Below are 25,891 nucleotides of genomic sequence, written 5' to 3' on the forward strand. Positions count from 1 at the left end.
TCAAGTAATAATCAACGATCAATATAACTGTGTTTCGTTTGTACAAACACATGGAGAGTTAACTGAAACAACCTCAGCACATCTCCTTTGTGCTGCTAAAAGACCTAATTGTCTTACAGAATCAAAGCTGCACACATCCATGTATGCGCTTTGACGCACCCAAGCTCATCCTTTGGCTTGGGGATCCAACCAGTAGAACAAAAATAATAAAAAGAAGAAAAAAAAAAAGAAGCTCATGACATGCTGTCTGGCCCTCAGATAGATCTTCTCATTGTCTCGCTGAACCCAGGCCTGTGGCTTCAGATCTCTTCATGATCCTCAGCTTCTTGCAAGTGCTAGTGAACATCCTGCAAAAAAGTACAAGAGACCATCAGCACTCTTGTTGATAACATCAAAAAAAGATCTTAAGTTGCATCTAAAAAGATGAAGGACTTTGGTACTTAGTACTTACTCGAACGGCACGTCTCCGACGAGCATGAGGTCGCCGTCCTTGTCCTCGTAGGTGACGGCGAACTCGGACAGGTTGGCACCGCCGCTGTTGGAGGAGACGAACATGGCCTCCAGGGCCTCGCGGAGCTCCCTGTAGCCCTTGTACATCCTCAGGTCCACCTTCCTCAGGTAGGGGGCGCCGTCCATGCTCACTTTCACGAAGGAGCCGGTGGTGGTGCTTGCGGCCGCGGACGGTGCGGCGGCGTTGCTGCTGGCCGGCGCCGCCTCCTCTTTGGTCGCCTTGCTGATCTGCTTGCTGCTCGCCTTGAAGCAGCTCTTCCGGTAGGACCTCACCGGTGGCCAACCTACGACGGGGGCCCTGCAAGAGTAGACATGTAGCTTGTAAGAACCGGAGCTCCAAGAGACAGTTCTTAGCATGTGAACTGAGAGCCTGATGAAGGCTACTACTCACTTGGCTGCAGGAGGTGCTGCCTCGGCATCATGCTTGCTGGCCTCCTCGGCGGCGGCGGCGTCCTCCACAGCGTCGGTGGTGGTGCGCTTCTTGCCCCTAGGCGTCGACGGCGCCGACGGCACCGCCGCCTTCATCATCTGGGGCTGGCTGTCGTCGGCTGTGCCCGGCAGGCCAAGCCTGAGCTCGGTGGCCATGAGGTCTCCCACGACGGTTTCCATCTCCCAACTTTTGAGTAAGCTAGCCCGGCAACGACGACGGCGAGGTAGTCTTTCTCCGGTTGCGGCTGCCTCTGCGTCTCTAACACGTCTGTCACGAGTTGGAGGAGTTGCTCGCTGATGAGAATGAGATGAGATGAGGTGGTGTGTTTTGCCTTGGGGATGGAATGGATGGCCTGGGTGCGCGTGTTTTATAGGAGCTTGGACAGCCGGGACGGAGAGGGGGAGAGGCGACACGGACACATGCATGCAGCGACGTCGGGGGCGTGGGCTAGGCTGTGCTGCGAGGGTGACGGGGGCGCAGCCACGAGCGGCCTGCCGGGCCGGCCGGCGACATGGATTCCTCGGTCGACGGGGTCACACGGCGCGCCGGCCGGGGCCGTAGGACCCGGCGGCAGCCCATGTGGGCGGGGCCCGCCACCCGGCTGGAGGATATATATATATATATACACATATATGATATCTATAGTGTATAGTCTACATATGTTTATACACCTTTAATCTGACCTTCAATCATGATACGCACACATATCTAATTTCCTCCATTAGTTGGACCAAATGGGGTGGCTGGATACGCGGTTTTCCGGGTCCCGGGTTGATTTTGAATTCAAGGGGGCACATGGCGTGTTAACGGGTTGTCGATCGAAACGGTTTCGGTTCTTAGGACCCATGATCCGATTTCGGTCGGATTAGTAGTTGGGTGCATTGATCTGAACTGAAACTCGATCAGGTTAGATGCATGTGTAACATTTCTGAGGTATGCTTATCGGTTTGAAACTGCGAAACCGGGTGTTGAGCCGATAAGCCGGTTCTATAGATGAACAATAGGATGATCAAGGGGTAATAGAAAAACAGGTGTGGAATGATTACTACGATGCTATGGTTGGAGATATTGGGGGAGCATCTCTTGCGCATTATGAGCTGTTCCCTCTCGGCCCTGTCGATCGCATGGAGCATTATCTAATATGTATCACGGAATATAGGGGCACTGTCCATCACGCCACAAAAAATTTGTACTGGCGACCAAAATGTATCTGGCGGATTGGATAGTAACCTTGAGCCAGCATATATCGTCATTTGCTCTGACGGGTGTTGCACCGGCGGTGTCTTCTATCACCCGTCAGCACTGATAGTTGTACGACACAAAAAAAAAATAGTGCTGCCAGTGGCCATAGCCACCAGCAGCCTGCCCCACCACAGCCGCACGGCCAGTTCTGCTCGACCGCCAACGGCGCCGGCTGCTGCTCGTCGTCGTCAGCGTCGGCACCCGCTCCTCCATCAGCTGGCCACTGCTCGCCGTCACGCGTATCGGCAATTGCTCCTCCGCTGCTCAGCTGATGCTTGCCGCTCCTCCACCAGCCAGTGCTGCTCGTCGTTGCTTGGGCCGGCCGGAGGACAGAGATAAGCAAGAGAGATAGGAGAGGAGAGGATGCAGATGAGGAAGGGCTGGCCGGCTCGTACCAGCTGTGCAAAACCATAACGCATCAATAAATCACCAAAAATCACAAAACAAAATCTCACGCCAGAAGGAAGAATCAAAACAAGCAAGGGAAGGAAGAAAACCACTCACCTTGGCAGCTGGAACGCAGCAACAGAGATCGATACGGGGAAACCAACGAGGATTTCCTCTTGACCACCCACGCTAGCCGCAGCTTGCGGTCACCTGCACCGGCCGCTGCTCGCCGTCGCCGTGGCCCGCGCTGGCTGTAGCCCCTTTGCCCGCACTACCCGTGGTTCCTTCGCCCGCGCTTGTAGCGGATCCCCGCCCGTGCCAACTGTAGGTCCGTTGCTGGCTCGCGATGGCCACGGTTCCTCCGACCCACATTGGCCCCACCTCTGCCAGCTGCTGCTCTAGCCACTCGCGCCGATCGCTGCTCGCATCAGCCGCGGCTTCTCATCCGCTTCCGCCGCCGTGAACGGGAGGAAGGAAGGAGATAAGGGGGAGAGAGAGGAAAGAGATGTGAGGATAGGAGAGATTGAGAGCATTTGAGATAGAAAAGGAGAGAGGGAGTGTGTTTCGCTCGCGCTCACGGATGAAAATTTTTGTTTCCCGCACCACATTTATGCTATTTGCGCTGGTGGGTACAAATGTGTGTTGGCAGGTGACATACACACCCGCCAACAGAAATCCTTTTAAACTTTTTATTTTCTTTTTAATATTTTTAAACCAAGTCAATGTGTTCAAAATTATTGAAACTCGTACAAAAGAATGTATATATGTAGTCTAATATATGTACAAATATTATTGAGATTTATAGGGTGATTTTTTTTACAAGTTAGTTCACAAGTTTGAGCGTTTTAGTTGAGTCCTATGAAACATTATAAGTAATGTAACCATTTGTTAACAATATATAGTCCAATTTTCTTAAAACATGTTGGAACTTTTGTATCAAGGCTGTGCGCTCATAAAATGATTCTTTACCAATTTATAAGACTTTCAGATCAAATTTAGATATTTTTAGAATTTGGTTTCACCAAAAATTTAAATACAAATGATAAATTCACCTAATATATTTTGTGAACCTTTCGTTACTTTCATAATTTGAGCTAAAATGGAACATTGGTCCTTAACATCATTTTCTGAAATTTTTTGTATCTTATATGTGGAAGATTTAGTTCAAATATGAATTAATTCAATAAGTATGCTTATAATCATTTAAATCTTATAAAATAGTAAATGACTTCTAAAATTTTTGAAGCTCCTACATGGTAACACATATGTCTTCTAATATATAACAAAAATATATTCTAATATGTAAGATAAAGTTTTGTGACTAGTTAAACACGTTTTGTCCTTACCAACAATGCAAATTGAAAAATCATTTGTGCTGGTGACCCGCTAGCACAAATTGTTTTTTGGCATAGTGGTCCGTTGCTTTTGGGTGCATACACGCATCTCTTTCTCCGCTTCCCACAGATCTTTGAGTAAACTACACCCAATGCTTATCATTGCGCATCACCTTGTTGGCACTTAGACTTTAAGGTTAGACAGCATGAAGGAATTTTTCACAATTCAAATACATGCAATTGACGATCACCGGAAAAATGATGGTCGATGACTCAACGTACTTAAATTGGCACCGCTGTTTTGGTCAGACCAGCATTTAAATGGCGTTTCGAAAGAGAAATTTAGGCGTTCTAAAACTAGCTAGCAGGCAAATAAAAGAGAAACATCACTTTTAAGAAACAACCATGAGACGTGAAAATTAAAGCTCGACCATCCATGGTTCATAATTGTATCCTGTTAGTAGTTTCGTCAACTTCACTTCCCCCACCATCGTATTTCTTTAACCACTAATGAGATACTGTTATTCAGCAAATCTCTCTTGCTGTTGCTGTTGCACCTTTTGGTTTGCTAAAGGTCCAACAAAGCCAAGTGGGAGAGTTGTTTGTTTGAAAATCTTCACACAAATCATACTGTTGGGCTGTGCTATTCCCTAAATAAAGTGCACTCTCCTTAATTTGATGATGAGAACCGAATGGTCCCCCTGCCTAAAAGATTTGGCTCATAATACGGTATCATGGGAGTTGGGACTAGTTGAATCAAACTACATACCTTTTGGAAACCGCACTTAACGGGCACTTCTAGAAAAAGCAAAAGGTTAGTGCTTTCGGGAGCAGGCTTGTCTTGTACGATGCAGGTAAAATCATGTCCTCCAGTATTTAAGGGCTTGTTTCCAATGCCTTCTAGACAATGGTGAAGAAATTAGTTTTTTGTCATCAGTTTGAAGAGTACTAATCCCCACTCATACAAACAAGCAACAATCCATCTGATTACTTACTAATCAACATAAGATGATTTGTAAATGTCTTTAGAAACTGTATGAATGCTGCTCCTAGCTTCCATAACTCACCGTCACAACGGGTGCAAAAACCCAGATCCTGTGCAGGGATAACTACTGCTACAGTAGTGATAAAACAAAAAAGAAGGATATTCAAGTTTCAGAGTTCAAACCTTTGGAATCGGAAATCAATAGAATTTAAATTTAAAAATGTATTCGGTGTATAAAGCGTATGCAAAATCATCTAAAACTTTTTTTCCAAGAATATAATATACAAGTGCACATATTTTATTAATTAAGAAAACGGGAATAACAACATTACAACAGTAATCTTTATGCAAACTTGGCCCGAACGCCAAACAGCAGCACCAAGATGAAAGGCTACTGCTCATGGTGTAGAAATTCATCTATAGATTAATTACGCAGATATAATAGCTGTTCCTTAGCAACTTTTAATTTTCTCTCCACACAGAAGGACACTTGGCTGGCAGGGGCATCCGGCCATGGTACCCCTCATGTCTCAATTTTTTCTATTAGACCTCTTTGAGATTAATAGGAATCTTAGTGTATCTTATAGGATTTGGCTCATGTTTATATGAAGAAAATCACATGAATTATATAACCCATGTATGGAAATCTTCTGAAGAAAATCCGATGCATGTAATAGCACCCGCCAGGACATGAGAATCTTTTCATGGTAGTCGCGTGCTTCAAAACCATATCAAGATTAACTCCTTTTTAAGTGGGAAACATCTCCTAGAGCTTGTATTTTTCATAATATCTACATATTGACATCAACCTCATGTTGATCATGTAAGCCCGGGGGATACCGGAGCCCTAATCTGGCAGAACTGTGACAGATATATAGATTGGCAAGCCAGGTCTAACCATACGCACATGTGACAGACGAACATCATGCCAAGGACAGGCGCCAAACAAAAGGTAACAAACGTCTCGGGCGATTGATAGCCGTAACGTACGGTCCAAAAACTAATCAAAGTAAAACAAATATTGGTACAACTAAGTTAAATAGGTCGACACCTAGTAGCGCTACCCAGCTTATAGCTAATCTGACTCTTCCTTGTGTTCTTTAGGCGCCGAGAACTTGAGATCATGCTCCTGATGTCGACACATGCGCAGTGCTCCATGATGCAGGACACGATTTCTTTTTGCAGCTAGCAAGGTCGATCGTGTGTGCTATCCCATGCTGCTGCATATGATATGCTCCTTTTGTCAGCATTAATCGATCCAAATGCAATCTATCGAAGCTAGCTATGATGATGACCGGTTTGTTGGTGGTAACTGCCTTGAAATGATGAAGCTCCTCACCTAATTATATAACGCGCAAGAATCAATCCCTGATTCCCTGTCATATGATTGGGTGCACGCATTCATTTAGATCAAAGCCCTCCCAGTACCATTTGACTGTTGGCGATGCCTTCTGTTCCTGCAACCTCTTGCAGGCACAAGCAGAAACCGTAGCAAGAGCTAACGCTTCTGATAATTGGGCTCCTAAACTATGTGCGTTTCAACCGTACTACACGATTAGAAGTTTAATTAATGCTATATTCTCGATCAAGCTGTGATGTGTGTACCTGGCCGGCCTGCTGTTGATGTCGCCCGGCCAACAGAGAAGAAAATTCCTTGGATTCGAGGCGGTCTGCTGCATATGCATTGCATATGATTCTGACAGCTGCACCGACTAAAGTGTTGGCACTGATCGATGCAGTGCAATTGGACTTGTTCCGCTCGATGTATTGAATACTGCAGCTGGGTTCCCACGATTAGAGCAAAAGGTTCATGTTCAGTTAGTTTTCTGTTTGGAAGAGATGCCATGTGTCGCAATAACCTCCCGCATCGAGCGTATAAACAAATGCATTTGCCGGTGTGTGAACCATGTATGGAGATCTTTCTTCTTTGCTACTGTAATGAATCATGTACTGGTCAGTTATTCATATTCTCTCCCTTGTCCAGTGTGTTCAACTTTCTTCAGTCTCTGTTCAATGCGTCTGCGCATCCCGTTTTCAGAAACTGCTTCTCGAAGGAAGTAACGGCCGGTCCCCACTACTAAAGTAGGTACCTACTAGATGGCAACTAAACCTTTCTCCTTGTTTTTGCCAATTGTATGCTTCATTGACCATAGATTAAGTTCCCATTGACCATGGATTAAGTACCACTATATTCTGCATCACGTCAAAAGTGTAAAAAAAATAAAAAAATATATTAATGTAGCAGACTTCTATAGGATCATATATATTCTACATATATGCCCCCTGCGTAGTTTGTTGCACACTCCTCGGAATAATTATACTTGTTTCGTTCGAAACGCCAGGAGGCATGGGGTAAATTGCTCGGCGCCAAGCTTGGCGCCAAGATCCACGGTGCCAAGGCTTGGCGCCAAGCCCCCGCCACGTCGGCATCCGCGTCAGCAGCTGCACATGGACCTTGGCGCCAGGATGGCTGGCGCCGAGACGTGTAAGCTTGGCGCCAGCGTGGATGGCGCCAAGCTAAGGGTCCATTTTTAGAATTAGTTCCACCAGGAACGTATTTGTGAGAATCTTTCGAAAAAAGGCTAAAAAATAAAAAAGACGGATCATATATATTCTACATATATGCCCCCTTCTTTTTGAACAGAGGATGCCACTGCCATGGCCCTCTAGACGCCTAAACCGCAATGCTAATCCATTGATCCCGCAACTTGCAAATGTAATTTTTGTAACTTTCATCCTAATATCCAAGCATTGATTGAAACTTTTAAGTTGATGGTGACTCAAACGTTGAACACGGCATGAATTAGGAAGAAAGTGCGGATCAATATCAAATAGTGGCGGCACACCGTCTTTCTCCATGCTGGAGCTGATCGAAACGTTGCCTGCTAAATAGCGTTTTCAGAACAAGAATTTCAAAGATCAAACTATACGACTATAACTGTCGGATAGTTACACTTGGACGACTGCAAACCCTCGTGGGATGGTTATGGAGACAGGCGAATATGAACAGTGTCCATGTCACGATCATCAAACCCACACATTAAGATGGGGTGTGGGCAATGGTGCTAGATCGAGCAAGTGAGATGTCTGGGATGGGATCATTGAGATGTACGTAGACTCACATTGTGTAGCACCACCTATGTGTGTCTGCAATCTTGGGGAAAAGGACGAAGACGACAGCAAGATACACTCATTGTGTCAGCACTCAGCACAACAAATCGATACTGAAGGTGCCTAGCCTCAATCAAAACTTGTAGCAAAGAATGGAGATCGATTGGTATGGGTTATGCTTGAGACTATTATTGTGGCTCACTAAGAGCAAATGTGCACACACGACTGCCCATTACTGGAAGATAAAGCTTGGTTGGTCCTAACATGTTCTTACCTTGTTCCTAAGCTGTACAAACTAAGGTTGTTTAATTGTTTGTTACAGTAAGTTGCACTTTGGACTAGATAAGAAGCTAACCATTTTGGTACTTAGTACTAGGTAGTACGTGAAAATGTGCAATGTTCACTACTTCAAACACGAGTGATCAGCATCTAGGGTGCACCTTAATTTGCACAAGTCCATGAACCCATGCTCCACACGGGCTAGTAATTTTGGTAAACATAAGCATTAGAAATTCGTTAACAAATTAGGTCTCAAAGCTAATAATCAAAATTTATTATCTTGGTCTCTCTCATTTATTGAATATTCTAACATAATACTCATATACATGTATTTGTTCATACCTTAGTTCACTTGAATTGTGATAGAATTTAGTTAGCAATTACTCTATGCATTATTTTGTCATTCACATTCATAATTTTTTTCACATCGCATCACACATCCATATGTGTTTACTTGAATCCTTAGTTTGAGCTATGTGTTTAACAATGAAATTGGTACTCTCATCACTTGCTGCATACATTTATACATGATCTACATGGTGAGATACGTTATGCCTGAAGAGTATTATATATATTATAATGATAGAAATAGGTGATTTGGAATCATATATTGGTGTAGATAGGAATATTTGTTTTATTATGACATATGCAGATAATTTTGATGCAGATTCATGTCACTTTAGGTTATTTAATAATAATAAATGTCGGTAACTTAGATGCAAATTTAGGGGATTGCTTTAGATTACTTTCATGATGGTATTAGTGAGTAATTTAGATAAATATTAGGAGTTACTTTATGTTATTTTTCAAAATGGTCAGGGTTACTTTAGATAATTTTAATAATATTAGAGGCGGGTAATGTTTCAGAAAAGATATGATAAAAATATATTTTATCAATGATAATTCAAGGTTACCGGATTGATGGCTGGATGTTTCTGAGTTTTGTGAGAATTTATTTAATTTATCTTTTTCTAATATCTCGTGAGATTAACATGGAGATTTCGAAACGAGCCTCCATTGGTATAAGTAAGATTCCGAGGCAAGATAGTGAGGATGCCCATAGGATCTTTTTTGTTTGGAAGGATTAGATTGTGTTTAGAAAAGTAAAGATGTTTTCATATGAGGTATATATGTTCTTGGATTTCCAAATATGCATCGCCGTGTTATCATTAACGAGTCCTAGACATTTTGCAGTTCAAAGTTATAATAAATTAGTCCGTGACAGTCCTAGACACGTCGCCGTGTTATTTATTAACGAGTCACACATGGCGCGTCAAACGTGATATTTGATCCCTGGTGAGTAGGGTACAGCCACCTCCGCTAATCACTTAATTAAGCTTTTGCTTGGTTCATGTTAGGATCCGATCGACGAATGCTATCGAGTGTAGAGACGAAACTACGAGAGAGAGGAAGCAATACATACATATAGACATGCTGGCAGGCAAAAGTAAGTAACGCTGTTGCAAAAGGCTGACACGCCCGAATGTGCATGAATGTGAAGATGCTCTAAAAATATGCTACACACACGTGCACGTGAAGGTGAAGCGACAGTCGGGCGCACAGGCTTGTTGGCTTTTGGATGGCAAACGTATAGGCAGCGTGGCAGACATGACATTACATCAGCGTACGTCGTGACTCCAAGGGCCGTACACGCAAGAGTGTGCAAGTTTTCAAGCGAGATGAACACAAAACTCTCTCTCTCTCTCGCTACACGCGCAGTTGCATATGGCATGAACAGATGAGACGGGAGGGGGAGGAGGCACGGCGCAAACAGCAATCGATCACGAGGCAGGCTAGGGGCAGGGGCGTCCGTACGTACCTTGGCGGTGGTGTGCGTGTGCGCCACATGCGCAGGCGCCCGTGCTCGGGTTGGTACGGGCACGGGCAGGGGAGGGGACGCGCGTGCGGCGACAAGGTACACATCAACTGATTGCACCCGACAGTGCATTAGTTCACCTCAGTACAGGCTCGTGCCAACGCCAAAAGCTAGCCTAAGTTGCTTTCGTGCTGATAGTGATAAGGGCCGGCCGGGTTAGGCTCCGGCCAGCTTATTAGAATCAATTCGATAATGTTATTATTAAGTCGAATCCGGTTTAGCTTGAAAAGCTGAGCAGCTACACCCTTCAAAAATAAAATAAAATATTGTTTGAGTTAGGCTCAGCTACACCCTTCAAAATAAGCTGGAGAACGAGCTCGTTAGGCACGAGTACCTCGCGCTAGCTACACATTAACAAAACAGAGAGATAGAGAGAGAAATGCCATGCATCTATATGTCGGCAGATTTTTCTTTTTTTTTTTGTTTTGGACGAAAGTTTGGCAAGTTTGCAATAGTGTCTCATTCTAAGCAAAGTTGTCCCAAGTGAATATAATGGTCCAGATGGAGACTGGCATGTTTTTTCTTTCGTCATTTCACTGACTTTCCTGCCATTAGCAAAAGGAGAGCTGGGTGAATATGAGCAGTTAGTTCTCAATTCAGTAGTTAGAAAAATTAACGATTGCGGAACAAAAGTTAGTCCAGAAACAATAGATACTCCCCAAAAATTAAAATAGAAGGATGCTTGGAGATAAAAAAAATTAAAGAATATCATGGTTTGTGTTTTCACTATTGCTTATAGGTAGGTAGAGGTTGCAAATTCATATTTTCTAACTCAAGCTGCTTATAAGCAATGGCAAAACTAAATTAATTTCACATCGCTTTACCAATGCACTATCATTGTCTATATGTTTCTACAGTTCACCAACTAACGCATGTTTTTTGATAAAATGAGATGGAAATTAAAATAGTCTTGGATGAAGTGGATTTGGATCGCCGCCTTAAAACTAAACGTGATGTTTAGCCAAAACGAAATAATTAATCATCTCTTTTTTCCAAAGTTAGACAAAAAGGACTGCTATTATCCAAGCGGGCCCTTCTTCTAAGGCCATTCTCATTGCAATGTTTCATGTATGTCATGTAAGCAAAAGTGTATTTAATTTATGGATGAAATATAGATCACACAATGCATTGTTTCATACTTTTTGTTTCCAAGACTATATGCAAGACACAAACATCTTGGAAATAGTGTATACATGGTTTCATCCTCATGAAACTAGTATCTTCTCTCACCTCATAAATAGTGTGGCATGTCACCGTAATTGCCTACATGACAGCTCATTTATTGTCCATAAAATTACCGTTGAGAATGACCTAACCTTTGCTCATCCAGAAATACCACAGCACTACGTTCTGTGTCCAAAGTTTGGGCGCAAAAGCAAAAATACGGCATTTTTTGCATTATGGATGACACGATGATGGCCCTGGTATTATATACGCCGCCCCGGAAAGAGGGAACCGAGCCTCTTTAACCACCCACCTGCCATTATCATCTCGCTCGCTCCCCTTCACTTCTCTCCTTCTTGCATCTTGCCAGCCAGGCCTTCTGCTCTCTGTCTCGGCGTGCGCCCACAGACCAAAAGCCAGAGCCTTCCATTCTACACACACAAGCCAACGAGAGCTGCGCGCATTGGAGCGGCGCCGGGAGAAATACTTGATGGCGGGCCTCGGGTTCGAGGAGACCGAGCTCCGGCTCGGCCTGCCCGGCGGCGGGAACGACGCCGGGGAGGCCGCGGCGGCGAGGAAGAGGGGATTCGAGGAGACCATCGACCTCAAGCTGAAGCTGAGGCAGCCGGCGGCGTCGCCCGCGGCGCGCGTGGAGGAGGAAGCAGAGGAGGATGAGGCAGCGGCGGCGGCCGACGTTGTCGCCGCCGCCGCGTCGCCGGCAGCAGCCGCCACCGGCGGTGCAAACATGAAGAGGTCGCCGAGCCAGAGCAGCGTGGTCACCACCGACGCGCAGCCGGACGCCGACAAGCCTCGCGCGCCCAAGTATGTCACGTCGCCCTCCTCCATTACTTCTGCATGTCTCTTCTCCTTCTGGCTAGCCTCTGAAATGTCAAGCGCGAATCTAAATTGCAGCGAATTTTATCCATTTCGTTTGTGACGCCGCGCTATATATGAATTCGTAGCTATAAAATTTATGCATTCCACACACAAAAAAGTCTCCTTTTGGGTCTGCGTCTTTTGGGGTCATTTGGATCTTGACATCAAGCAAGACGGGACACACTCGTAACACCCATACAGTGACGGACTGACGGCCTGATGGATGAACAGCAAGAACAGCGCAGAGAATAAGACAGGCGGGCACCATGTGGGTCCGCACGGTCCAGGACACCCCAGCTTAGCTATTGCTGCCGACATGAATTTTCCTTTTTTTTTTCTTTTTAAATAGAAGAGCCTTTCAGTTCCTGCAAAATGTTTCTGTTTTTCACTACCCGGTCATCATCAGCAGAAGCTGTGCGTGGATCATAAATAATGTTGAATTGTGTCTGTGATCTGAACGGATTTCGTCTGATGGCACCTCAGGGCGCAGGCGGTGGGCTGGCCGCCCGTCCGGTCGTTCCGCAAGAACATCCTCTCCGTCCAGTCGTGCCAGAAAGGGGGCGGCGACATGGACGACGGCAAGTCCGGCGCGGCGGCGTTCGTGAAGGTGAGCATGGACGGCGCGCCGTACCTGCGCAAGGTGGACCTGAGGATGTACGGGAGCTACCAGGAGCTGTCCAAGGCGCTCGAGAAGATGTTCAGCTCCTTCACCATCGGTACGTACACATACATCCTCCGTACGGTTCCGGCCTGATTCTGATTGCAAGCATGTTCAGCTGCCTTTTGCTTGTACGGTGGTTGCTTGGTCCTTAGCTATCTTCTGTCCTTGCTTGCCATGGCTGGCACTGTCCCACCCACCCACGAGCACGTATACGTACGGTGTCGGCATGTACGTATATCCGATCCAGCTGTACGGTGGGATACGGCTTGACCTGACCATACATGCTGTATGATTGATCCGTTCAGTTGCTTAATCGACAGATACGTTCATACCAAGATAAGGTTTTCATATAGTTCAACTGTTAGCAACTTGATCCATGATTTGCAACTTGCAATCTCCAGATTTCGTTTCTTTCACTGGCAGTACTCTGGCACTGCAATAATGTTGTTGTCACAATGTCTTGTTCAGCAGGCAGCTGCGGCGGGTCTCAGGGGATGAAGGGCATGAACGAGACCAAGCTGGCAGACCTGCTCAGCGGCTCCGAGTACGTGCCCACCTACGAGGACAAGGACGGCGACTGGATGCTCGTCGGCGACGTGCCCTGGGAGTAAGCGCCGCCGCTTAATTGATATTCTCTGGTTGATCAGAGATAGTAGTACAACCGAGGATGTTCTTACCATCAGAATCTCTGTTGGGAAACTGCAGGATGTTCGTGGAGTCGTGCAAGCGCCTCCGGATCATGAAAGGATCCGAAGCCGTCGGCCTCGGTCAGTCACATAAACGAGATGTTTCTCACTCACTTGAGAGCTTCTAGCTGATATGCTAACGAAATGCTTCCATTTTTGTTGTCTGGCCTGTTAACATTTTCAGCTCCCAGGGCGATGGAGAAGTGCAAGAACAGTTGCTGAGGAAGGCATCGCGAGCGTCCAGTATTAACTGCAAGGACGGATACGCGTCCGCTCCTCTCTGTATCATAATGTTGTTGAGTTTTACTACCCTGAAAGCCTGTGTCGTCGTCTCGGTTAAGGCGTGTTGTTCATGTACTAGTGTGTTCTTCTCTTCTTCTCTTTTAATTTAGGGACTCCACGCATGTATAATTGTGGTTAAGTTTCATCTTGTTATATGAAGTATATATATACACGTAACAAAGATGGTGTGATCGATCGATATGCGCCTCTTCTATCAACTTTATTTTTAAACTGAAAAATGCGATTATCGCTGTCGATACCTCATCTTCAGGGATGCTGTCACCTTCTTAGCACAACAACAACAGGAGGAAGAAGAAGAAGAAGAACGAAGGGATCTTGCTGTTTGTCTAGCAGCGACGTTCAATTACCGCAATGCTTGTGTTGAGCAAATGATAATTGCACAGCAGGAATGCTCAATTATCAAGCTGTTATCTGCCTAACTGGTGCTAGGATCCAATAATGAGAGGCATTATATTCTTCAGGGCTTTCTGCGTGACTGCATCCGCAAGAAACAGGGTCAATGCTTGTGGTGCACACAAAGCCCGCGCATCTCCATGATTTGTATTTATATGCCTGCGCCAACTAAAGGAAGGAGCATGCCATGTGCATCCAGATACATGGATATAGTGGATCATGTATTTTAAAATGCTAGGTACGTTTCAGTTGTTTAGAACTTGCTTTGTTCATAATTTGCTTTCGTTTGTACGAAAGTGCAAGGTTGGCAGAAGACCCAGTGTTGGAATGGAAGGTGGTACCATTGTATACGGACTTTGCCTGCGGTTTTCAGGCCGTCAGAACATTGTATTCACACATGTCCATGCCTGTTTGATAAAGCTATGTTAAATTATGCAAAACATATTTGCCTTTGGGGATCTTGTGCCCCCTTGCAATGATGGCAGGTTCATTCCCAGGCAGCAAGCAATCGGCTGGTTTTTATACGCACCCAGCAACTTACAAAGAGGATACTAAATATATATAAGTCCATCTAAATATGTCTTAAATCAAAATATTCAACTTCTAAACTTTTATATAGATTACTAACTACGAGATAATATCAATGTCCTAAAGGACTTGTATTTACGACAAGAGAAAGTACACAGGTAAAAATGGAATACCACGTGCAGATAGTTGTGAAATCATGTTACAGCCCACTAATAAAAGAGTAAACTGCACCCACCATACAACAACTTAGCAAGTGGGTACAGATTAGTCCAACAACTTGTAAAATGCTCAATCTAGTACAATAACTGTAAGGGTGCGGATTGGTCCAACAACTTGTAAAATGCTCAATTTTGTGCAATAACTTGACAAATTGGTCCATCTGCACTCCAAATGTTATAACGGCAACATATTTGCAAATGTCGGGTCAGAGTATATTATGTTGGAACAATTGTTGAGCATTATTTGACTATTAATATTCACATCGCAATGACAATGTACCTGGCCAAGATTAAAACCTTCAATGTTTAGGAAATTAATTGTTATGTCTTCATATTAATTATTTTTTATATAGTGATTTAACTTTGATTAGAAATATTTAATTCCATATTCAATATTGATAACACCCTCACTATTTCTTACATATTTGACCATATGCATTGTTCATCTGCACAAAAAAAATCAATATGTTAATACATGCTAACAATACCTTTTAGGAGTTTGTTATAAATATTTTTTAAAGCATCATGTACTTGTTTAGAAAGGGAAAATGAGTTAAAAGAATAGAGACAAACGTGCAGCAGAAGCGAAGAAAAAAACCTGAGGTTCCAGAGTCTCTCTTAGAGACTTTAGTCTTTCGGTAATACCAATGGTATAATTCTAAAATATTGTCTAATTTTAACTAATGAAAAAAGGAGTTATGTACACAGTTAAGAAGCAGCCGCTTGGACACAATCAACAACTTTCATTGATAAAAATTAAGAATTATTGGTTGGAAGAAAATTCACATGTCCATCTACTTTGCTTAATACGTTGTCATCGTAATGATTAGATTGTATGTGCACCAATTTGCCAAGTTATTACTAAATTAAGCATTTTACAAGTTGTTGGACCAACCCGTCCCACATGATAAGTTATTGTACTAAAATTAAGCATTTTACAAGTTGTTGGACTAATTTGCACCCACTTGATAAGTTATTGTGTGGCTCCTAATAAACTAAGAATTAACTGTAAATATAAGTGGGTATATATATATATATATATATATATATATATATATATATATATATATATATATATGCGCTTTTCCATAGCGTTTCTCTTTACTGATCACATTGGTAGCTACAGAGGGCGAGAGTTAGCAAGAGAGAGAAGTAGGATCCCCCTCCCCTCCATCTTAATGTAAGAGGATTGGCAAAAATCAAAGTTCAAGGCTTGCGACTTGCAATCCAGCTTGACTCGAGTACCAAGTTTGGCTCAATTCAGTTCGATTTGGTTTTTCAAACAAATTTAGCCAATGCGAGCTTCGTTCTACCTCACATTTTCTTAACGTCAGCTCGTGAGCCACCCAACAACAAAGCTGCTCAACTAGTTTAAAATATCGTTAAATATGTCAATCAGAAACTCAATTCTAATGTTATAGTGATATTAGTCTATTTGGTCAAGGTCAGCATGCTATAAAACAAAAGTCCAGTCTCATCTGTGCAAAATGTATGTTTATTAGTACCACAACTGCTATGTTATTTGTATTATTGTCTTATTGGTATATATTAGAAGATGCTCGCAACATAAACACGAGTTGTCATTTTTTATTGATATCGGTTTTTTATCAGAGTCAAGCGCTATTGATAAGATTCTGATAGCCGATGGAGGAGAGAGAATAGGGACCCTCGATGATTCCGCGTTGACCAAAACCAGCCGCAGGAGACTAGGGTTCCAGAAGCCGATAGAACACCGGACGAAGCCCGATCCGAAGCGCAATCGACTCCACCAAATAAGTGAAAGCGTGGACATTTATCTTTAGTAGTTTTTAGAAATAGTTGTGATAGTCATGTCATAATCGACTAGGATTTTAGCTTGCTCCAGGGGTATAAATATAAATCCATGAGCTTTGTAACGAATAATCATCAATCAATCAATACAACCTTTCGGTGCCATGCCGCCAAAACCCTAGGAGTACGAGCAGAGTAGTTTCGACGAGTTTCTTCGTGCGCGCATGGCTGCATCGGCTTCAATCTCAAGCGAGTATGTAAATACCGTCACCCGATCATTATGGCCTCTACCACAACTTTCTAAGTTATATTGTGATATTTAGTTGTGTGGCTGGTTATCGAGTTATCTTAGATTGTGAGTAGAACTTTTCAGATTTTGTCCAATATTCTGCTTGTTTTCGACATTGCTCACAATTATAGAGTTGTTTGATTTTATTAAGTTGCATCGTATCGATCTCTTAGTTTTATCAAGCGCTCAAAGTTATCGAACGGCTTAGATCTGGTTAGGTTGTCTTCATCGGCTCCTTGATCTTGTTTAAGCATTCACCAGTTATCTGATCGTATCAGGCTGGCTAGATATCACATTCTTTTATTGCTTACGTATGCTAGGTCCGATAGATCTTTACCCCTGCCCCTCGTATTGCTAGCCGTCGAGCCTTTGACATCCGCATGCTATTGTTGAGAGCCGATGTCGGCTGGGTATCATCCACATCTCATAGAATCGTGATGACGTCATTAAGCCGATAGGTCTGCGTACGAGGCCTTGCTACCGCAAGCTTGTTTAGTTAATCCTCTCACCATGTTATCTTGTCTAAGTTCAATTACACAGTCATGACATTGATTAGATTCTGTTAGCTTAATTAGCTCGTAAGCAGTAGGCAAGAGATCCTTGTTGCCGTGTTCTAATCTTTTAGGTTAATAGATTTATGTCAATGCGCTCTCATTCGTGTTACCTTATCTAAGTTCAATTACACTTATCAAATCATTGAGTGAATCCGTTAATCTATCTGATGTGCATATGGTTGGCAAGTGCTCCTTTTATGGCTGTTGTTTTATAATGTTTAATCTTAGCCCATCGGCTCCTACAGCCGATGGCACATGCCATTAATGCTTTATTTTATTTACACCACATGATTACATTGAATATATGTCTGTTTTGGTGTTTATTCTAAGAACGCCTACCCATGAGTTCGAAAGGCTTCGCCGCCGATCGGCTCAGGAATTTAATGTTTACCTTGTCAATTTTCAGATCAATTTGACTGGCACGCCTTGCACCTTCGCGAGCCGATTTGGAGCCTACACTGGTGTAAGCAGATCTCCAAGGTCCTCCATGTTGTTCAATGCAGAAGACTGAAGTCCAGATTTTGCGTCAACATTTAGATATCATTAACATACTCAAATATTATTGAAGAGCTTAAATATACTTGTTTTTTTGGAAACTGGAGCTTAAATGAAATTGTGTTCTAAACGAGCCACTCAAGCTTAGCTTTTTAACAAAAAGCAAAGCTTATTTGAGCTTTAAATATTAACTAGCCCAGCTATATATATAAAATAAATTGCATCTTAACGAGCCAAGTGCCGAACTGGTTCTTTATTCTCATCCCATGGTTTTTTTTTGAGAGGCTCATTCACAATAAAAGGCAATGTGGAACTGTACTATTGGGCCTAACTGTCCTATAGAGGTGGTTTAGATATTGACGCATATGGCCATTTAGATGGGCTATAAATGGGCATTAAACCACAACATGAATATGGCATAGATAGTGGGGGTTGGTGTGGTGGGGACAATCAATATGCAGGACACATGCATAATTTGATTATTAAGGGAGAAGGTTTGGTGTTTAATTAGTTTATTTGATGTAAAACTTTAATAAATTGTTCTCTCAAAATGTGGGTCCATTTTTTAATTCATTTAAACCACCATTTTCTTTTGAATAAATGAAAAAACAATTTGAGTATTAATTATTTTTTAAATTTTTGTTTTTAATGAACATTGGAATATACTATTTATTAAGTGTTGAAATTAGTTTTTACAAAATGTTGAATCTAAGTGTCAAAAATGTTGAATTTAGACATGGTCTAAAAGAAAAGGTGTCTGTCGTGATTTAATCTAATATCCACATTCAGATCAACCTAAACGGTGGCATTCAGACTTACAGACTGAGCCATTTCGTGCTAGCGAATGAAGTTGTTAGAGCATCCTCTCAAAAAATATTTCCCAATAACTAGTTTATGAGAATATCTCAATATACATTTCATTGTTATTGGGATAGTTATTTTTGCAGTCTCCCATAATCTCATCCCAATCCAACTACTGTATTGGGAGAGTCACAACTCCTCCTTTATTTAAGGAGAGTTGGGGTGAATTATCGGATTGGAGCACTTATTTTTTTAACCAGCTCTCACAATACGGTAGTTGAATTGGGAATTGGAAATTGGGGAACTGTGGGAAATACTCTTAGAAAAATATAAACCACAGCACTACTATTTGTGGAGTTCCGGAGCACGGACATGCTAAAAGAAAAACGCTTTTTGTTAATGCCATCCTGGTTTCCCTCCGGAAATCTGGATTTATTAGCGAGCAAGGGAGTGATTAAGGAGGTGATCCTGGTTTCCCTCCAAAAATCTGGATTTATTAGAGCATCTTGCGGCCCCGAATAAATATTTTTCAATAACTACCGTTACTAGAAGAGTTGTTTTAGCAGTCTTATAATCTCATTCCAATCCAAGTCACAACTTCTCCTTTATTTAGGAAGTTGAGGTGAATTATTGGGTTATTTCAATAATTATTTGCAAAAGGAAAAGGTAAAGGGAGACTACTGAAGCTCTATTTTTCTGAAATAAAGGAGCATTATTTTCTTATAAACTCTTCCAATATAGTAGTTGTATTGGGGAATGGGGATCTGCTGGACATAGAGGTTGTAAAGGGTCCTTTAATTTAGCCTAGCAAATTTAAGGATCAGGTTCAATAAGGACCGGGCTAAAATACTATATGATTTGGAGCTAAATAAATATAGAGCTGAGTTGGATTGTGAAGGAGATATGAGAGCCATGATCCATGATAACCTCTATCTGAACATGCTCGAGATCTGGAGGACTATTTCTTCGTTCAGTCCCCTCCCCCCCCCCCCTCCCCTCCATTTGGTTCAATTTACCACTTAACACAATTTATCTTTTTTTTTCTCTCCATTTGGTTCAATTTACCACTTAACACAATTTATCTTTTTTTTTCTCTATGCTAAAGTGGAGTCTTGAGTTCAAATTTTGCAAGATGATAGCGTACATTATAAGACATGTTTAAAAAAATATATGAAAAATTTTTTATCATTATTTTGATAGGGTAGGATATTTGATAATAGATTCTATCCTTGAGATTCAAAATTATACAAAAAATAATGATAAATAAATCATAAATTTTTTTTAATATAGATTATGATGTCCACTACCACCCTACAACGTCTCAAATAAAAATTCAAGTATGGAGAAATAAAAAGACTAAATTGCATTATGAAGCAAGTTTAGTATAGTTTACGGGGTAAATTGAACCAAAATATATTTTTGGGAGTATATTTGAAGGGAGTAATTTGAAAAAAAAAATTCATAAAAATGAACAGAGTTTGAAACTCTGAGCAGACAATTACATACCCTGCAAATCAAACTACGTCCCAGTCCCAGCTTAAGGTGGGGCGACGGTAGTTGAGCTACTACCGCCATCAGCGGTGCACATCTAAACTGTTGTGTAAGTTGATCGATGTACCTGTATTGGAGTTCCTTGTCGGCTATAATCCCTTGCGCCTTGAGGGCATTTGCTACCAAGACCCCTCTGGTTTCTTCCTCTAGCATGACGGCGCGCACTGCGCTCACGATGCCATGGCAGTCGAACGACCCGTCGTTCTCATCCCTCTTCACCTGCAATCCGACCTTCTTCCCCTCCATGAGGCGTGCGTTCGGCCCTTGATCCCCCCTGATCGGCAGCATGATGAGAGGGCGCCAGAACAGAAACCCTTCCGTGAGGGATCTCTGCCCGCAGTGCGTCAAGAATCCGCCCACGGCGCCGTGCGCCAGCAAGCTGACCTGGGGAACCCACCCCATGGAGACGAACCCCTGTCCCTGGGTGCGCTCATAGAAACCGGGAGGAAGGATGCCGGCGTCGTCGTCCGAGACGCCGCTGGGCTTCCTCAGAGCCCAGAGGAAGCGCGTCCCGGCGAGCTCCAGCCCGAGGGCCAGCTCGTGCACCTGCTCCACGCGCAGCGGCACCTCGCTCCCCAGCGCCACGTACACGACGGAGCTCGGCGGCTGCGCGTCCAGCCAGCGCACGGCGGCGTCCTCGCCGTTCACCCGGCCTCCGTCGTCGGGTGACGGCGGCAGGAGGCCGAGAGGGAGAACCGGCTTTCGGAGGAGCGACGCCACCTGCGGGAGGAACTCGGGCTCCCACTCGATGCAGCTCCGGATGACCGCGAACGTGCACCTCTCCAGAGTCAAGAAGAAGCGCTGGGCGATGGACATGTCGCCGCCATGGTTGGAAAGATGCTGCGGGCTCCGCTTCGACTCGTGAAGGTTCTGACTCGTAGCCAAATACGCGGCGCTGGGGAGAAGCATCGCCGATGGCACCTATAGGAAAGCCCCGGTTAACAGGATCTGAGATGTGGAATCCAAAGCAAGTAGCAAGTCAACGTTGAGTAGCAATCGTGTGAGCGAGGTGGAACCTTGTGCTCCACAGCTAGCGGCGGCGGCGGCCCAGTGCTGGAGGCAATCGACGATGATACAGTCGGGCCTCTGTCACTCGTCGGCGCAAGCGGCGCCCAGGAACTCGGCGAAGTGTGCGGCGAGGCCGTCGAATGCCTGCAAGAGGAGGTCGAACTTTCGACGCGCGGCGCCGCGGCGGGGCGCAGCGGCGGGAGGCGGGCGATGTTGCCCGGCGTGGAGATGAATGACACGCGGTGGTCCCGGGACGCAAGGAGCTCGGCGAGCTCCAGGTACGGGAGCAGGTGGCCGAAAGCGAGCCACGGGAAGATGACGATGCGCAGCGGCGGCGGGGATGAGGACCCGGCAGCCATGGCGTGGGAGCGTGCCGAGGAGGTCGGCTTCCCAGTGTTTGTGAATCGAGGTGCACGGAGCTTCACGTGTCCTTGTTTTCTATTTCTGAGCTGCCTGAAGGACGAAGCGTGTGGGATCATCTTTTTAAATGCATTCAGTTGTTACCAAGAACTTGAATTGTTCAGATTTTTTGCAATCATTTGTATATATTGTGCCAAAACGCCCAAGTCTTTGACAAACTCAAAGTTGCTTCCTAAACAAATTCATTTTTCATACAAGTCATTCGACTAACATTTTAATGCTTCAAGCAATACCCAAAAAACTTGTACAATCATTCTGAGGCAACAAGCAATGCAGCAATAATTACAAACAAAAGTAGCAATGATTCACATATATAATTTGTTGTGTACAATTGCCCTGAAGTGGTGACATTAAAATGTACTCCCTCCGTTCCATAAAGACTTTTCTCCTCCGTTCCATAAAGATTTTTCGTTTAGAAAATTTGAGACAAGATAGTAGCAATGCTAAAAGTCCAAAGTGTCTCTAATAACTCTTCTTAATCGGATGGATTACCGAGTAGAATTAATTATGCATGCACGATTACAATAATTGTCGGACCTATTAGCCTTCCTTATTTAACGAATCTGGCTCGAACATCAATGATGGTAGTAAATGGTTGATTCGTTAACTAGGTCAGAAGGTATTACGAGGGTTTTTATTAGATGGTATGAAAGTTATATAAACAGTCGACAAGTTTTTGAGGCTAAACAAACAGGTCTTTTTGATGGATGGAGTACGGTGCAGTGGGTCCAGCTCGATCCAAACAATTTGTCCTCCTCTCACGCCGCACCTGACAAAAATACAAGAGTTATTACACAATGCCATAAGAATTGAGACAATTGTTAGGGACTAAGGGGGCGTTTTCTTCCCGTGTCTTATTTTTAGCACGTGTCACATCGAATGTTTAGATACTAATTAGGAGTAGTAAACGTAGACTATTTACAAAACCAATTACATAAGTGGAATCTAAACGGCGAGACGAATCTATTAAGCCTAATTAAGCCTAATTAATCCATCATTAGCAAATATTTACTGTAGCAACACATTGTCAAATCATGGACTAATTAGGCTTAATAGATTCATCTCGCCGTTTAGATTCGTCTTATGTAATGGGTTTTGTAAATAGTCTACGTTTAATACTCCTAATTAGTATCTAAACATTCGATGTGACGGGTGCTAAAGTTTAGCAAGTGGAAGAAAACAGGCCCTAAAGGGACCGACACCACACTCTCACGATTTTTATTTGAGATAATTCATGACTGCTTTATACACCCGTCTAAAATATTAAACAGTTACAAACAGTTCCCGCATCACAGTGTCTGATATATCAGAAACAAATGTAGACTTCTTCAAACTTGTATCTCAAATACTCATGTATCATGTGGATTTGCCTAAATATCTAATAGTATTGTATTGGTCAGTTAGAATTAAGTGTGTTCATGACACCTAAGCATACATGGTCGATCCCTTATTAGAGCAAAATTTGGTAAAAAGGAAAGGATGAAAATGATGGAGCTCACCTTGCCATGGACGCCGGTGACTGAGTTCACACCACCGAACTTAGGGTTTAGGGTTTGTGGTTGGGGATTGTGGCCTCTAGCTCTAGAGGAATTGTCGGAAAGCTCGTTGGACAAGCGATGGAGGTGGTCGCGGGGGCGGCAAAGGACCGTGGTTGGATAGGGGGCATTGAGGCTGTGATGGTTAGCAACATTCAAGGGTAGGGATGGTGGCGGTGGCACGAAAAATATGTGGAGAGAAGATGACCAGAGAATCTAGCGGTGATGGTGCCACTGCGGCCAAGCTGGGTGGTGGGGGAGGGGGAATAACGATATGTACAGCTAGCTATGACGTAGAGAGTGGACTAACCACTATTTTTAAAATAAAAAAAAGGACTAGCTACTGGATAAATATTAGATCGTTATATTAGAGCCACTTTCCTAATGGAAACATATCGTAATCTTATGTTGGTATAAGTAATGATCCTATCTTTCTTTTAAAAATGCATAATAAAACTCAAAATAATTCTTTGAGATTTTCTGCCACAGATAAAGCCCATCACAACCACCACACTACAAGCACAGAGTTTCTTATTCGACTCACATGACATTACTTCATTTGTGTATCCATTTTGTCGGGGAACTAAGCCTCAGCTTGAGGTGGGACAGCAGCAGTGGAGTTGGCATCAGCGGTATGCGATCTCAGTTGCTGTACAAATTCGTCGATGTATCTCTCATGAAGCTCCTTATTGGCTACAATCTCTTGCGCCTTGAGTGCGTTTGCTACATAGACACCCCTTGTTTCTTCCTCCACCATGACGGCACGGACGGCGCTCGCGACGGCATGGCGGTCGAAGGATCCGTCGTCCTCATCTCTCGCCACCTGCAATCCCACCTTCTTCCCCTCCAAGAGGCGCGCATTCGACCCTTGGTCTCCGAAGATGGGCAACAAGACCAGAGGGCGCCCAAACAGGAGCCCTTCGACGAACGAGCTCTGCCCGCAGTGCGTCAAGAAGGCGCCCACGGCGCCATGCCCCAGTATGTTGACCTGAGGAACCCACCCCGTGGTCACGAGCCCCTGCCCCTGGGTGCGCTCCTGGAAACCGGGAGGGAGGAGGTCGCCGTCGTCGGGGACGCCGCTGGGCTTCCTCAGAGCCCAGAGGAAGCGCGTCCCGGCGAGCTCCAGCCCGAGGGCCAGCTCGTGCACCTGCTCCACGGGCAGCGGCGCCTCGCTCCCCAGCGCGACGTACACCACCGAGCTCGGCGGCTGCACGTCCAGCCAGCGCACGGTGACGGCGTCCTCGGCGCCGTTCGCTCGGGGTGACGGTGGCAGGAGCCCCAGTGGGACGACCGGCTTGCGGAGGCGCGGCGCCACCTGCGGGAAGAACTCGGGCTCCCACTCGACGCAGCTCCTCAACGCCGCGAGCGTGCACCGCTCGAGGGTGGAGAAGAAGCGCTGGGACATGGACATGCCGCCATGGTCGGAATTATACTGCTTGTTCCCCTGCTCCGACTCGAAGCGCGGCACGACGGCGGCCGGGTTTCTGACCAGAGCCGCGGCGGCTGGGAGGTACACCGCCAATGGCACCTGGAAGAAAGCCCCAGCAAGCAGGATCTGAGATCCGGAATCGAGAGTGATGGAGTAGCAATAGTCGTGTGGGGGGAGTGGAATAACGTACCTTGTGCTCCAGAGCGGCGGCAGCGGCCCAGTGGTGGAAGATGTCGACGATGATCCAGTCGGGCCTCTGGCGCTCGTCGGCGCACGCGGCGGCCAGGAACTCGGCGAAGGGCGCGGCGAGGCCGTCGAAGGCCTGGAAGAGTACCGAGTGCTTGTCGTGGGGGATGCTGTTGGTGGACTCGGCGCCGTCGGGGAGCCCGTCGACGCGCGGCAGCGGCAGCGCCACGAAGTCGACGCCCAGCGCCGGCGGGAGGCGGGCGACGTTGCCCGGCGTGGAGACCAAGGTCGCGCGGTGGCCCCGCGACGCCAGGCGCTCGGCGAGCTCCAGGTGCGGGAGCAGGTGTCCGAACGCGAGCCACGGGAAGAGCACGACGCGCAGCGGCCGCTGCGGCGGCCCGGCAGCCATGGCCTGCGAGCGTGCCGAGGACGTCGGCTTTGCCGCTGCTGCCTAGCTGAGAATCAGCATAGGATTTGTGGTTTGTGGTGGAAAATGCCTCCCGGCGACGAGTGGGTTTGTGAACCCCGATGATTCATATTTGTTATGGTCGTTTGTGTTTCGAAAGCGAAACGATGCTGGCTTCATACAGGACAACTTGTCTATGACAAACTCAAAGTTGCCAGTTAAACAAATCAATAACGAAAGCAGAATACTATGCATATGGAGTATAGGTCCCCCGTACTACCTCCGTCCAAAGTTTTGGTTTTCTAAGTTCTTAGATATTTGTGTGCATATAAATATAGTATATGTCTAGATACATACAAACACATACGAACCTATAAAACCAAAACGCTCTACAATTTGAAACAGGCTAAAACAACCTACAATTTGGAACGGGGAAGTAGAAGCAATGGAGGTCATTTTACCTT

The 25,891-nt window shown here is 44.8% G+C and overlaps 4 protein-coding genes across 5 annotated transcripts; 1 reads left to right on the forward strand and 3 right to left on the reverse strand.

Annotated features, from left to right (window-relative positions):
• LOC101769597 (auxin-responsive protein IAA12) lies at positions 1 to 1,292 on the reverse strand. The gene is made up of 3 exons (XM_004982318.2): positions 902 to 1,292; positions 452 to 808; positions 1 to 347 (listed from the first exon to the last, which is right to left on the reverse strand). Exons 1-3 carry the CDS (start codon positions 1,117 to 1,119, stop codon positions 269 to 271), a joined length of 654 nt encoding a protein of 217 aa, XP_004982375.1. The 5' UTR covers positions 1,120 to 1,292; the 3' UTR covers positions 1 to 268.
• A 10,316-nt stretch (positions 1,293 to 11,608) lies between these two features.
• Positions 11,609 to 14,024, forward strand: LOC101770000 (auxin-responsive protein IAA30). Of its 2 annotated transcripts, none has more exons than XM_004982319.4 (5): positions 11,609 to 12,140; positions 12,678 to 12,910; positions 13,324 to 13,462; positions 13,561 to 13,622; positions 13,726 to 14,024. In XM_004982319.4, exons 1-5 carry the CDS (start codon positions 11,809 to 11,811, stop codon positions 13,761 to 13,763), a joined length of 804 nt encoding a protein of 267 aa, XP_004982376.1. In that variant the 5' UTR covers positions 11,609 to 11,808; the 3' UTR covers positions 13,764 to 14,024. The 2 variants fall into 2 exon arrangements, with proteins under 2 accessions (XP_004982376.1, XP_004982377.1); XM_004982320.4 differs by having other exon boundaries at positions 13,327 to 13,462.
• Positions 14,025 to 18,049: 4,025 nt separating this feature from the next.
• On the reverse strand, positions 18,050 to 21,838 carry LOC111258428 (UDP-glycosyltransferase 91A1-like). The gene is made up of 3 exons (XM_022829663.1): positions 21,460 to 21,838; positions 20,462 to 21,364; positions 18,050 to 18,103 (listed from the first exon to the last, which is right to left on the reverse strand). The coding sequence occupies exons 1-3, from the start codon at positions 21,808 to 21,810 to the stop codon at positions 18,050 to 18,052; spliced, it is 1,308 nt and encodes a 435-aa protein (XP_022685398.1). The 5' UTR covers positions 21,811 to 21,838.
• A 1,966-nt stretch (positions 21,839 to 23,804) lies between these two features.
• LOC101770941 (UDP-glycosyltransferase 91C1) lies at positions 23,805 to 25,574 on the reverse strand. The gene is made up of 2 exons (XM_004982322.4): positions 25,026 to 25,574; positions 23,805 to 24,934 (listed from the first exon to the last, which is right to left on the reverse strand). The coding sequence occupies exons 1-2, from the start codon at positions 25,428 to 25,430 to the stop codon at positions 23,990 to 23,992; spliced, it is 1,350 nt and encodes a 449-aa protein (XP_004982379.1). The 5' UTR covers positions 25,431 to 25,574; the 3' UTR covers positions 23,805 to 23,989.
• Positions 25,575 to 25,891: the final 317 nt, after the last annotated feature.

Source organism: Setaria italica, chromosome IX, assembly GCF_000263155.2.
Source record: "Setaria italica strain Yugu1 chromosome IX, Setaria_italica_v2.0, whole genome shotgun sequence".
Taxonomy (NCBI): domain Eukaryota; kingdom Viridiplantae; phylum Streptophyta; class Magnoliopsida; order Poales; family Poaceae; genus Setaria; species Setaria italica.